The sequence below is a fragment of the Helianthus annuus genome, chromosome 6, assembly GCF_002127325.2.
Source record: "Helianthus annuus cultivar XRQ/B chromosome 6, HanXRQr2.0-SUNRISE, whole genome shotgun sequence".
In the NCBI taxonomy this organism is placed as follows: Eukaryota; Viridiplantae; Streptophyta; class Magnoliopsida; order Asterales; family Asteraceae; genus Helianthus; species Helianthus annuus.
In genome coordinates, this window is record NC_035438.2 from 11,134,774 (window position 1) to 11,150,175 (window position 15,402).

At 42.9% G+C, this 15,402-nt stretch overlaps 1 protein-coding gene across 1 annotated transcript; it reads right to left on the minus strand.

Moving 5' to 3' along the window:
- Positions 1-7,025: 7,025 nt before the first annotated feature.
- LOC118479495 lies at positions 7,026-9,645 on the minus strand. Its single transcript, XM_035974043.1, has 3 exons — positions 8,954-9,645; positions 8,784-8,832; positions 7,026-7,424 (listed from the first exon to the last, which is right to left on the minus strand). The coding sequence occupies exons 1-3, from the start codon at positions 9,643-9,645 to the stop codon at positions 7,026-7,028; spliced, it is 1,140 nt and encodes a 379-aa protein (XP_035829936.1).
- Between the last annotated feature and the right edge of the window lie 5,757 nt (positions 9,646-15,402).

The following is a 15,402-nucleotide window of genomic DNA, read 5'->3' on the forward strand; positions in this document are numbered from 1 at the left end:
AATCAATGCCAAGCGCATTGAGATAAGAAATAGTTTGAATGAAAGGGTGTTAGCTGCACAGAAGGAAGCTGTGCTGGAAGCTAACTATCCTGCAGAAAAGTTGGGAGTAACCGAGGAGCAGCTATCCCACGACAAGGATGGGATGCTACGACTAAACGGACGAATATGGGTTCCAGTATATGGGGGACTTCGGGATGTTATCCTCCAGGAGGCCCACAGCTCTAAATACTCAGTTCATCCTGGAGCTGATAAGATGTACCAGGATTTGAAGTCAAACTACTGGTGGATTGGTTTGAAAAAGTCCGTGGCCGAGTATGTGGCCAAATGTTTGACTTGTGCGCAAGTCAAGGCTGAGCATCAGAAGCCGTCAGGTTTGCTTCAACAACCTGAAATTCCCAAATGGAAATGGGAAATGGTGACAATGGATTTTATCACCAAGTTGCCAAAGACGAAAAAGGGAAATGATACCATATGGGTCATAGTTGACAGACTGACTAAGTCAGCTCATTTCCTACCCATCAAAGAGACGTATAGCTCAGATATGTTAGCCCAATTATACGTCGATAAGATAGTAGCGCTACATGGTATACCTATATCTATTATCTCGGATAGAGATACTAGATATACGTCACATTTTTGGAAGAGTTTCCAACAGTCGTTGGGCACTCGTTTGAATTTTAGTACGGCTTACCATCCTCAGACTGATGGTCAGAGTGAGCGTACTATTCAAACCCTGGAAGACATGCTTCGTGCATGTGCGATCGACTTAGGTGGTAGTTGGGATAAGCACCTACCACTGATTGAATTCTCCTACAACAATAGCTACCATTCCAGCATAAAGGCTGCGCCTTTTGAGGCCCTATACGGTAGGAAGTGTAGATCGCCCATTTGTTGGGCAGAAGTTGGAGATGTCCAGTTGTCTGGACCAGATATCGTCTTTGAGACGACAGACAAGATCGTTCAGATCCGTGATCGTTTGAAGGCTGCCAGGGATAGGCAGAAAAGTTATGCGGATCCTAAGCGCAAAGATTTTCACTTTGATGTGGGTGAAAAAGTATTGCTTAAAGTATCACCTTGGAAAGGTGTGATGAGATTTGGAAAGAAAGGCAAGCTAAGCCCGAGATACATAGGACCTTTCGAGATAATCGAACGTGTCGGGGCAGTCGCTTACAAGTTAAACTTGCCTGAAGAGCTTAGTGCCATTCATAATGTGTTTCACATCTGTAATTTGAAGAAGTGTTTCGCTGACGATTCACTGGTTATACCGCATACAGATATACACATAGACGAAAGTCTAAAGTTTGTTGAAAAACCTTTGTCGATCGAGGATCGACAGGTAAAGAAGCTTCGAAGGAAGCAAGTGCCTATTGTAAAGGTCAAATGGGATGCCCGTAGAGGTCCCGAATACACGTGGGAAGTGGAATCCACGATGAAAGATAAATATCCCCATTTGTTTGAATAAATCTCGGGGTCGAGATTTCTTTTAAGGGGGTGAGGATGTAACACCTCGAAAAATTTCGTCCAATAATGTCTTGACACGTGTCATAAGGTTCCGTTATGTGAAAACATACTTTAGAGGGACTAAAAGTGACAAACAGTGAAAACTATGGAACGTAAGGGTCCAAAGTGTCAACAATGGATAAATAGGCTCTATGATAACCCCACATAATGTTTATAACCTTTAACGGATGGTTCATGGATCATACGACGCGGAAATTGCACAAAAGTGAAGTATTTCAAACTATAGGGGCCAAAAGTGTCAACATGTTTAATTTATACCTCTGAGTGAACTTTTGGCAGACCCGAAGCTTTGTATAGCTAAAATATACTCACTAGAATATGTGGTAAAAATTTCATGAAGTTTCGTCAACGTATGAGAAAGTTATGGCCAAAACCGTACTTAAGGGACTAAAAGCGTCAACGTCGAATTCAGGGCTTTTCGGTTGAGCGCAAAGTTATCCGAGGGCATTACCATGTTGGTAAAAGTCCTAAGGTTATTAAAAACCAGGTTTGGGGGTTTACGGGTCGAGAAAAGTAGCCGAAACATCACGTACAAGTTCAGGAGTCAAAGCTGTCAACATTCGAAAGTTGTTTGGCTGAAAACAGGGTCAGGCGACCCGCCTGGGAGAGCCCAAGCGGGCCGCGTGGGACTGCCAGCGACCAGAATTCGTTTTTGGGTCGAATTGGGTCCGAAAATGAATGGGAAACAGCTGGATCTTGCCTCTAATCTAACCAATAACAAGCCATGCATGGCTAGGTAACAGTAACCCACGAAAATTTGGCTTTAAATCAGATTATTGATCAATTCTTGATCATTTTTCATTGTAACCAAAGTGCTCTCTCTATCAAGAACTTCAAGCAAGCTTCTCTGGAGGAATCTGATCATCAAGGCCGACTTCTAGTGTCCACTAAACATCTTTAGGACCATTGTAAGCATTCAATTCGTTCTTTAATCCGTTTTTGCTTTGATTATTAGTAAAAGTCAAACTGGGTATTCATAACCTTTGACTTTCCGATTAAACGGATTTCTTTCAGTAATTTCTCGAATTGAAACTTGTTATAGATTGGTATTTATGTGGGAAACAAACCCTCTAAAGGGTACTAACTGATTCCCACTACATGCATGCTTAATGTCGAGTCAAACATGGTTCTAAAAAGTCAACAGAAGTGATTTTTGCGAAAAATAACATGATTAATGATATAGATGACATGCAACCTGATTGATCATTGAAAATAACTTGTAACATATATATAAATGTGTTTTAATCATCATCAACTCGACAATCTATAGTATAGCCACGAATCGAAACCGAAAGTCTTGTAAAACGATTATTTCATAGACTATCGATTCGGATTCATACATGCATGTTCAAGATCTGTATTGGAAAGTATTTTTGACTACTTTTATTTTAGTTAAACTTTCTGGAATTTTCGTTGATTGAGTCTATGTTTAGCCTATCCGAATGCATGTTCCGGTTTATGCATAAAGTTGACTATTTTGCCCTTTTCGATTTAAAACGGGATTTTTGGAAAAGTGAAAGGATAGAAATCTTTATTTTTATTATATAAACTTGCACCGAAAGTTTCGGATCAGTTGGTGGTCCAGATTGTGAGATATGGCCATTAGCGTAAAACTATATTATAAATTTACATAAACGGTCCTTTTTGCATAGAACCCGTTTCTGGCCAAGTTTTGGTACAAAACTTTTTACCAACTGATTATATATAATATTCTGGGAATTTTGGTGATTTTTAATTAATTTTTGGCTGAACGGATCCTAGATCACCTCGTCATTTCGGCTTATGTCGGTTTTGACCGTTTTAGCTATAAAAGGAGTTTTACACATCCGTTTGACCCGAAACCTTTTTCTACTGATTTTGTATGATGAATAAATTATTATAAGACTTCTGGAAATATAAAAATCTCAGATTTACTGTGAAAACCCGAAAACGCCCTTAAATCGTATTTTTAGCGTTTTAAGCGCATAGTAAGCGTTGTACTTGTTTTAAACCTATAAAACTTATACCTACTGATGTAAATCACATATTTTCATATAATAACAGTAAGTATGATATTTTGAACTCAGGTTTCCAGTTTTGGCATTTTTAGCCCTTGTGAAATTACTAAATTGCCCCTACGGTGCATAGTTTGGTTTTAAATGATATATTTGATATATGAGTCATACCCTACTGATATAATATGTTATATTAAGTATATTTACTGTATGAACCAGACCCGAAACTCAGATTTCTAATTTTATCCTTTTATTATCTTTTAAATGACCAAAATGCCCTTCTAAGGCATAAATTGAGTTTAAAATTATCCCGGGCAATATAGAACATAACTTACTGATATAATGTCATATTCTAAGCATATTAATTCAGGGAACTTGCATTTGAATCTTTTGGCTACCCGTATCGCCCTTTTCGCGTTCGGTTCGGTTTACGTAACTAGTTTGCGTAAATTGACCGAACCGGGTCAAACGATATCGTTTTTATCTCAAAATCCAGAATGTATTTAGTATACCCATATTATACAAGTATTCAAACTTGTCGGGTCTAAATCACATTCTATCCGGTCTTTCGCTTAATCGTGCGTAAACCGTATCATTCTTAACACTAACCGGTCAAAGCTTAAGCTTAAATAAAAGGCCGTTAGGAATCTAATAGGTTAATTATAAACCTTTGTTCCAGATTAGGAAGCCCGGTAAAAGCTACCACCACTTATCATTTGTGACTTATACTTGCTCAGGTAAATACATTTTGACTTATTTTCCCTATACGGGCTTGGGGTACGGTATTTAAAATACCGCTTGATCGGGCGCACAAGTCCTGCTCCCTATGGGTGTTCAGTCTTGAATAGCTTGTGTGATTTCGTTTAAACAGTTTTGTCTTACTTAAAGGCTTTGGGGGGTTGTTGACCATGTCCCGGATATCCTTGGCATTATCTTACGAGATGGCCACGACCAGAGCACGGGGTGTAGGCGTACACCCGTCGTGTATAACTCTTTAATGTGGTGTGTCAATTAAATCTCTAGCCCGGACAGTAGATCCCGGGCCACCAGAGATACAAGTGCATGTAAATCGTTCACAAGTTTATATTTTATAATTATCCCAAGTTAATAAAAATATTTATGCCTTGTGCATTTAAATCAAATTTTCAATCATTTTCAAAATGAGTCAGTCGATTTGTATTTACCAGTGTAAACTGACGTATTTTTCCCAAAAGATTAAGTGCAGGTACTATACGGAAATAGGCTGGCTGTTTCCTAGAGAGCGTCCACAATAGTCTCGCAAACTCGGACGACATTTATCTGTTGAACTATTTTTATCTTATTTTATTTGATCCGCCTGTGGATCCATTTCAACTACTGTGATATTTATTATTACGCTTTATTTAAAAGTTGAAATGTTTCTATTCTGCTTCCGCTGTGCATTATTATATTGTGTTGATTGTCTATGACGATGCCAACTACGTCACTGTACCCCACACCGGGCCCACCGGTGACACGTGGAAATTGGGGGTGTGACACTATCCCCAATCACAGATTACATAGGTTTCGGTACTTTTATTCGGCAAGTCGATTTCACACATCCCAGAGGCATTCCGGCTGTAGAGTCGCTATCCCCAACCACAGATTACATAGGCCTGTGTTACTTTCATTTAGTTTCTAGCTCACTTTTATTCTATTTTTTTTTCTTTTTTTTCAGCGAGATATGATAAAAAACTCTAACTATCTTAGCTTATAACGGCATCCCTTATACTATTTTTGCCAGTTTTAGTTTCCCATATTTCCCAGGCGAGAACCCACTAGCAGACCGACAATTAAGGTATATTAACTCAAAGGGACTTAGAACCCAAACCCGGGCCTATCCACATATCCCAAACTAGACGCAAACTCAGTTTATTATAATCTCATATTATAATTATTTGAACCCGAGCAAAAATTCATTTTTTCTATCATTTTCCGCTTTATTTTGCAAACTTCTTTTTATTTCGAAAGACATTTTCTGATTTTTCAATTTTTTTTTCTTTTATAATAATAAAGACTCAATATTTACATGTATCCCATCCCCACACTTAGAGATTTGCATTGTCCCTAATGCAAGAACGAAAACACGACTCAACAACTACCTAAAAAAATAAAAACTAAATAACGAACTAACGAACTAGACTCGACGACGAAATAAAAATACAACAACAACAAAAAGAAGGAAAACGACTTAACTCAATATGTGAGACTGTCAAAGTGCCAGTCGTTTCCACATAGCCCTCCAATACCGAACGTGCTCAGCAAACAGTACCAAACTCCCTCACACACGAACGGAAAGCGGCTCCAAATCATCAACCTAAAACCAACATAGCATACCAAACCAACTACTACAAACGTTCAACGTACCAACATCCCAAGTTCAAACAGAAAATAAAAGTATGTCTGCTAGTACAACCATATCGAATCTACCAAAACAGCATAAACAAAAATAAAGATATCAAAGGATATATGCTGCTTCAGTCCATCTGCTCCATCACTCCTCATCATCCCCAGAATCCTCCTCCATCTGCTGAATACCTGAACCGCCGGCCTGCTGCCAACCGAACTGACCACTGTAGGCATATCCACTCTGACCTCCCCACTGGTCATACCCCGGGTACTGACCATACACATACGGGGCCTGCCGGTCGCCTCCGTAAACCGGTGGAGGTAATAGTCCGGCAAAAGGCTGTGGTATCGGTGCATTAAGTGCCATACCTGACATCATATATCGGAGCATATCATCCTGCCTGTGGTGGCTCTGCATCACCCACTGCTGGTCCACCCGCATCCTACTGTCCATCTGATCCAACCTCTCCTGGGTGTAGTCAAAAGCAGCCTCGGGAGTGAACGGGTTGGGTCTCGGCGGTCTAACCGGCCGTGGTGGAGGGACCGCACGCCTCTCTCGAGGTACCGGCTGTCTCTGTGGGGGAGCTCCAACCTCATGGTTCCACTCTGGTGGATCAGATTGGGTAAGAATACCCGCCAACTGAAGGTCCAAAACACCCCAACGAACTGTAGGCATACCCACATTCATCTCAGTAAGTTTGTACTTTGTGAGGGCCCGAATGTTCCTTGCCAACCTAGTGATGTAAGGGCCCATATCCAAAGCAGCCCTTTTACCTCCCCGACGAGGCCTATTGAATGACCACGCGAAGAAGCTAGCCAAATTCCAGTTCCGCTTCTCCACCATACACATCAAGGCGAAGATATCTAGCCAATTTGCCTTGTTCTCCCCCGACTTTCTCGCCACCACAGTCGTCGCTAACATCTTTAAAATATACCTGTAAATCAGGTCACGAACCGATGAGATAAGGTTCGTGTGCGCGAACGACTGTGTCGAGATCGAACCCCAAAATTCACCCAACTCTGTCGGGCCCAAACTCTTCGGCCTATTATAGTTAAACACACCCCGAAGCCCATTCACGAACTCTTCCGTCGCTACCTCTTCCGACGAATACAAACCCAGTGCCACCCCAAATTGGGGTATAGTCATCTCGTACAATTCCTCCCCAACGAGAATGATACCGCATTAGCTTCAGAAAATGCACCCTCCTTGTGACGGAAGGTACAATGGAACTCTATAGTAAGCTCGGTATATTGCGTCTCTTCACACGCATCCATAACCATCCGCAACCTTGGTCCTAGCAACTCATTGACCCGCTCACTTGCCCCCATACTCTCCAACCATTCCCAATCTATGATCCGATGTTCCAAAGTTTGGGTTACCACATACTTTTTCATCTTAACCCTTTCTTCAGTATCTTCATCAAAGTCTAACATCGGATGATCACTCAACTTGTCAATCTTGGCGTACACTCTCCTATCGTTCCCACGATACTTGATTCTTCTCTTCCTTGGGTTGGACGAGGATCCTGCACCTGACATGATCTGCAAAACAAGACATATTTGACAAGAAAACAATGCAGATTATTAGTACCACGAGCTATTTTTGGTCTTTTTAATTTTTTTAATTTTTTTTTTGTGTTTTTATAATAATTTTTTTTAAAGAAAAAGAAAAACAATAAAGAACTAGCCGTATAGCATTTCGTTCGCGGCTAATTTCGAAAAAAAAAATGGGTTACCGTTTACAAAGGCGTAAGTTACACATCCTTTCGCCCGAATGGAGATTGAGTACGGGCAAAAAGTTGTGAACTTGTACATGCATATAAGTAAACCCGACACTAGACTCAAACTACTATCCTAAAAACAATTCTAGACTCACGACTCGAACGAACTACGACTCAATGTACACTATCTCCTCCCGGCACTTTAATTGTCCTCAATTAAGCATAAGTGCCAAAATATCCCCACACTTGAGGCGAAAACACGTGAGAGTTGGACATTTTAAACCTTAACATAACATTTGAAGCAACAAAATCTGTTAAGGAAACTAAATTCGTTTGCAAAAATCAGTTCAAAAACTTATTTTTTTTAGCAAAAATCCATAGTTACACCCAAACAAACCCGCAAAGCTTAAACATGATGCGTAGTGGTCCAAGCATACCCCAAACGTGCCAAACAACCTCAAGCAAACCAACCCGAACCATCCGCAGACCCGATTTGTATGTAACATCCAAACCTTACCACCTACATACCACTAACATGACAAAGAGGAGCAAAAATTCTAACTTTAAGACCCTACACAAACCCTAACACCAAGACAAGACTGACCCGACACTAAAACAAGGCAATAAAGCTACCTACTAGTGAGAAATTACAAGAAACATACCTTGGAATCGGATTGAACAAAAAAAAATTGAGGTCTTGAACTTTTTGCACACGAACTTGCCCAAAATCGCGAAAATGGGGTGAGAAATCGGGTGAAATAGATGGCTAAGATTGTGGGGAACGTGATTGTGGTGATTTTGGAAGAAAAATGGAGCGATTTGGTGAAAAAACGAGTGAGATATGGTGAAAATGGTGAAATTCGCGATTTAGGGTTTGGAAAGGGGAAAGGATGGGTTTCAGCGAACAGGTTCAACTTTAAAATGATTTTCAAAGGGCCAGGGGGCGTCGCGTGACGCGACAGGGGGTCACCCAGGCCTCGCGTAGCGCGGCGGTATAGAAAATAAATGTTTTGAACCCTTAACCCCTCGCGTGACGCGAAGTAGCTAGGCGTCGCGCGAGGGTCTGTTTTTGGCAGAATGTTGCGTAAAAAATCCTTGTTCATGCCTTAGAAAAATTTCAACCTCTTTCCCAACCCAACCAAAAACCTCAAAATTTTTTCTAAGTGTTTAGAACACTTACCTGGGACCTCTTTTCTCGTGCTTTCTCCATTCCGTAGCGATGATGAAACCTGCAAAATTCTCAACGACACAAAACACAAACCGAAAAACTATGAAAAACTATGAAAAACACGATAAATAAAGAAATTTACAAACGGTACATACTCTACACGCGAAGCTTTTCGCGCTCACCGTTCGGAAAAGGTAGGTGGGTCCTCTAGAGGAATTTCTTCCTCTTCAGTAGTATCAATAGGACCTCCCAAGTAATGTTTCAGTCTATGGCCGTTTACCTTCCACACACCTTTATCGACCTCATCGTATAGCTCAACCGTGCCGTATGGAAACACTTCTTTCACCACATACGGGCCACTCCACCTCGATTTCAATTTTCCTGCTATCAATTTCAACCGTGAGTTGAACAAAAGTACTTTATCACCTACCTTAAAATCTTTCAAACCTCTCAACCGCCTATCATGCAATGCCTTAGTTTTCTCCTTGATACTCCATGATCTTTCATAAGCGGCATCCCTCAGTGCTTCCAACTCATGAATCTGGAAGAATCTCCTCCTTGCGGCTTCGGTAAGGTCAAGGTTTACGGTTTTTAATGCCCACAACGCCCTATGCTCTAATTCTACCGGAAGATGGCAAGCTTTGCCATACACGATCATAAAGGGTGTTGTGCCTAACGGTGTCTTATAGGCGGTACGGAATGCCCACAAAGCGTCGTCGAGCTTTTCCGACCAATCCTTTCTACTTTTTCCTACCGTTTTCTCTAAGATTCTCTTCACCCCTCGGTTAGCATTCTCTACTTGGCCACTAGTTTGCGGGTGGTACGCGGTAGAAAGACGATGAGTGACACCGTAGCGTGCAAGTGCCTTTTCCATGGCGGAATTGCAAAAATGCGTGCCACGGTCACTTATGATAGCTTTAGGGACTCCGAAACGCGTAAACAACTTCTTAAGGAATCTCACCACCACTCGGGCATCATTGGTGGGCAAAGGTTGAGCTTCGACCCACTTCGAAACGTAGTCAATGGCCACGAGGATGTACCTATTCCCACTAGAGGATGGGAAAGGTCCCATGAAGTCAATGCCCCATACGTCAAAGATTTCCAAGACTTGGATGGGATTTTGAGGCATTTCATCCTTGGATGAGATGGTGCCGGTACGTTGGCAACGGTCACAAGTCCTAACAAACTCTACGGCATCCTTAACTACCGTTGGCCAATAAAACCCACTATCAAAAACCTTTTGTGCCGTCACATTCGCTCCGTGATGGCCCCCCGTTAAACCCTCGTGCACATGTCTAAGGATGTCTAAACCATCCTCCTTTGAAACGCATCTCCTAAGCACTCTATCTCCACCTATCCTAAAGAGGTAAGGGTCGTCCCAAATATACTTCCTAGCCTCCCTAAGAAGCTTTTTCTTTTGTTGGTAGGACATACCCCTCACAAGATCTCCGGTTGCCAAATAGTTTGCCAAATCCGAAAACCATGGCAAACCCTCTACCTCGGCACTAACAAAATCTATGGTTTCGTGGGGAAAGGTATCTCCTATGGAATCCTCACGAACCTCCTCTCTCTTTGGATCCTCTAATCGTGACAAGTGGTCGGCGGCTACGTTTTCTGCTCCCTTTTTATCCTTAATTTCTATATCGAACTCGGAGAGCAAAAGAATCCATCTAATAAGACGCGGCTTTGCGTCTTTCTTTTGAAACAGAAATCGCAAAGCGGAATGGTCGGTGAACACGGTGGTTTTAGAAAGCACGAGATATGAGCGAAACTTGTCAAACGCAAACACTACGGCTAAGAGTTCCTTTTCCGTCGTGGTATAGTTCTCTTGAGCATCGTTTAGAGTTTTGCTCGCGTAGTAGATCGGATGAAAGTGTTTATCGACTCTTTGACCTAGGACCGAACCTACGGCATAATCGCTTGCGTCACACATGAGCTCGAAAGGTAAGCTCTAATTGGGCGAAACAAGTATCGGGGCACTAACAAGTTTTTCTTTCAAGAAGTCGAACGCCTTGATGCACTCCTCGTCGAAGACAAAAGGTACATCCTTCTCTAAAAGCCTAGTCATCGGGCGTGTGATTTTGGAAAAATCCTTTATAAAACGCCTATAAAAGCCCGCATGACCCAAAAAACTCCTAACGGACTTAACACTAGTAGGTGGAGGCAATCTACTTATTGTATCTATCTTGGCCCTATCCACCTCTATGCCTTCTCTCGACACCTTGTGTCCTAACACTATCCCTTCCGTCACCATAAAGTGACACTTCTCCCAATTCAACATAAGATTTGTCTCTATGCACCTCTTAAGCATCCTATCAAGATTAGAAAGACATTGGTCGAAAGTGGTGCCATAAACCGAGAAGTCATCCATGAAAACCTCCATGGAAGTCTCAAGCATGTCTTGGAATATGGCTACCATGCACCTTTGGAAAGTTGCCGGAGCGTTGCATAACCCGAAAGGCATGCGGCGATACGCATAAGTGCCGTAAGGGCATGTGAATGTCGTTTTATCTTGATCCTCCGGGGCGATGGGGATCTGAAAATAACCCGAAAATCCATCGAGAAAACAATAGAATTGTTGACCCGCTAGACGCTCCAACATTTGGTCAATGAATGGTAAGGGGAAGTGGTCTTTCCGGGTGGCGTCGTTTAACTTTCGATAATCTATGCATACACGCCAACCGGTAACGGTACGGGAAGGGATTAACTCGTTCTTTTCATTCATGATCACCGTCATCCCACCCTTTTTTGGGACGACTTGGGTCGGGCTAACCCATGGTGAATCGGAAATGGGGTAAATTACCCCGGCATCTAACAACTTAAGAACCTCTTTCTTAACAACCTCTTGCATGTTCGGATTAAGGCGCCTTTGAGGTTGCACCACCGGCTTATAGTCATCTTCCATGAGTATTCGGTGGGTACAATAGGCGGGGCTTATGCCCTTGATATCCGAAAGGCGCCATGCAATAGCTTCCCTATTCACTCTCAACACCTCTAATAACCTACCCTTCTCTCCCTCCTCTAACTTAGACGAAATAATGACGGGATTCTCGGAACCCTCACCTAAGAAAGCATACTCTAAGTGGGATGGGAGGACCTTGAGTTCTAAAGGGGCAGGTTTCTCTATAGGAGTACTTTCACTCTCACTCTTAACTTCACTCAATTCTAGCACTTCGGGGACCCACTCGTCCTCGTCTACCTCTTTACTCTCACTAACAATCTCCTCTACCTTCTCAACTACCTCCTCTATCCTACTCTCGACTAGGTCGGCTCCACTAATGTAGTCAAAGCAATGGTCAACACAAGATAAGAAAGACTCTATGAAATAGACCGAATGACAAGGACTACTAAGATCGTCGGAACCACTAGGGTGTTCCATGGAGCGTGCTATCTCGAAAGTCACCCTCTCCTCGCCGACTTGAAGTGTGATTTTCCCGTCGAAGACATCGATGATGGCCTTGGCGGTACACAAGAATGGGCGTCCTAGAATGATGGGAACCTTTTCGTCGGCTTCCATATCAAGAACGACAAAGTCTACGGGGAAGACAAACTTATCCACTTTGACTAGAAGGTTTTCAATAATGCCTCGTGGATACTTAACGGACCTATCGGCTAGCGACAAAGACATGCGTGTAGGTGACAACTCTCCTAGACCTAACCTCTCATACAAAGAATATGGCATTAGGTTTATACTCGCTCCTAGGTCGGCTAGGGCCCTACACTCGGTATCACTCCCAAACAAGCACGGGATGGTAAAAAGGCCCGGATCCGTCAATTTTTCCGGAACCTTGTTCAACACTACGGCGGAACATCCTCCACTAAGGGGGATGTTAGAAACCTCTCCTAACCTATCCTTGCGTTTTAGAAGGTCTTTTAGGAATTTTGCATATTTCGGCACTGATTGAAGAGCTTCTATAAAAGGAAGGTTGATCCTAAGCTGCTTAAAGATCTCTAAAAATTTCTCGTACTCTTTGGAATAAGTTTGATTTTTAAGGCGGGAAGGAAACGGAGCACGGGAAGTATCAACATTGGGTGAAGGAACAACCTGAACGGGTTTCTTTCCTACACTCTTCTCACTCGAAGGCCCCCCGGTGTGTGCGGTACTTTCTGGGATTAACCTAGGTTGCACTTTACCGGGCGCCTCCATTTCAATCTCCTCATCTACGGGGTCCTCATCTTCTATCTCAACACTCTCGGGTCTCACTACCTCTCCTAAGGTCCTACCACTACGGGTCGAAATTGCCTTCAAAGAGCCAGATGGGTTGGGCCTTGTGTTGCCCGAAAATTGACCGAGAGGTCGTTCTTGCAACTGGCGTGCAATATCCCCAACTTGCCTTTGAAGGTCTAAGAAGCTTGAATGATTATTCTTTAGGAGTGTAGCATGGTCCTCTAATGTACGTTGGGTAGCCTGATCCTTAACCAATAATTGGGAAAGAAGGTCCTCTATCCTAGACAAACTACCACCTGACCCCTCACTCTTAGGTTGAACCTCTTGGTTTGACCCCTCACCTCTAAACTGCCCCCCTGAACCTGAACTAGCAAATTGACCTGTTTGACCCGACCCCCACTAGAATAAAAACCTGGCCCCCTACTTTGGTATTGACCTGACGGAAAACCAGGGGGGTTACCTGAGGAGCGATAATTATTAGCACGCCAATTAGAGTTACTATTGTTGAACGGGTTAGTTGGACCCCTATTTTGACCTGCTAAATACTCGACCTGCTCTAGGGTGATGGTTGGGCAATCTATGGTGTCATGTCCCCCTCTACAAACCTCGCATCTATCTACCTTCTTCTTAATTTCTAGCAACTCTTTGGTGATATAGTCAAGCTGAGATATTACCTTTGAGTCTGAAACGACTTGATTCACTCCTCGAGAAGATGAGGAGGTAATCACAGGATTGGAATTCCTGCCGGTAGCACTATGATCTATATCAGCATGAGCGAAGCTCTCAAATAGGTCGTTGCAGTCAGCCACAGTTTTCTTTCCCATTAGGTGGCCTCCTGCGGATGTGTCGAATCGGGCCTTGCACTCAGGGGTAAGACCATTATAAAATTTTTCTACTAAGGCCCAATCCGACAGTCCATGTTGGGAACAACGCGAGAGCAATGTTTGAAACCTCTCCCATGCTAAGTGATAAGGTTCGTCAGGCTCCATTCTGAAGGAATGGATCTGATCTCGAAGGCCGGAGGCCTTCGCAGGTGGGAAATACTTAGCAAGGAAGGCATCTCTAAGTCCAGCCCAAGTGGTGTAAGTACCTGCCGGCTGCGAATCAAGCCAGGTGGCTGCGCGGCCAGCAAGCGAAAAGGGGAAGACTTGGAGATAGCGGGCATCAAGATTCACACCTTCGATGCCGAAGGTGCTACACAGACGGGTGAGACGGTTGATATGTGCTGGCGCGTCTTCATCATCACGACCGTGAAACTGACAAGAGTTGTTAATGGCAGTCATGATGTATGAAGGAATTTGCCAAGACTTATCGTTGGTGATTTCAGGGAGGGTGATGGGTGAGTTTGCGGTAAAACCCGCGGTGGAACGCTGATGGACAGTTTGGTTTTCGGCCATTTGGTGAACTGGTGGTGGACTAGGGTGACGGGAGGGTGGTGGGGAATTGTGGGGTGATGACTTAGGGGTAAAGTCGAAGTTCGGTGGTTTAGATGGAAGTGTAGAGTCAGAAAGGGCTGAAGATGAAGTTGGGGGTTTTCGAACCTGAGGGATTGGTGTGGAGACGGAAGACTTGTCAATTGGTGGCTTCACTGGTCCCTGCGAACGCGTGTGGGGCATGAACTGCAAAACCAAGAATAAAACAAGTAAGTCAACTCCAATAAAAGACTCAAAGAAATACGAAAAAGACACTAAAAGTACTTGGACTCCTACGACTCACAAACACACAAAAAGCACGTAACGATATCAGTTGAAATCCAAACAAAGCAGTTAACGCAATTGCCAAGAGTCCCCGGCAACAGCGCCAAAAACTTGATGTGGAAAAAGTAGTTCAACTAATTAAACTAAAATTACCCAAAATTAAGACTCAAGTAATAAAAATCTAGACTCTTTAACCTGACTAAACTACTCACCGGCAAGTGTACCGGTCGACTCTAGCACAGAAAAGTAAGTCCGGATGTCGAACCCACAAGGACTCTAATGAATTACGTTAACGACTCAATTTAGACTAGACACTGACTCGACTAAACGAATATTGTGTTTGGGGGGGGGGGGGTTTATTAAAATCCTAAAATTATGATTAAATTGAAATTAACTAAAACACGAACGAAAACTAGGGTTTTGTTTCAGATGAGATTAAGGGCTACCTAGACTTGAATCCAGTTTAACTACGAATGGACTTCTAACGGTTTTATTGTTGTATGGAGCCGGGATCGTTAAATACTAAACCTTAAGGTATTTCAATGCTAAGACTTCCCGACCCTTCTCAGGAAGAAACCTAGGAAACCCTACAAGGCTGTTATGATTACCGACTGTTAGATTTCCTCTCAGTCCTCTAACGACTCTAAAAGTGCCCTAATATGACTATCTACCTCTCAGCGCGATAATCTAAGGCAATTCTAGGTTCTGACTTGGTTTACTAGACACAACTGCAATTAGGGAACTAACTTCGACTTCTCTCAAAATC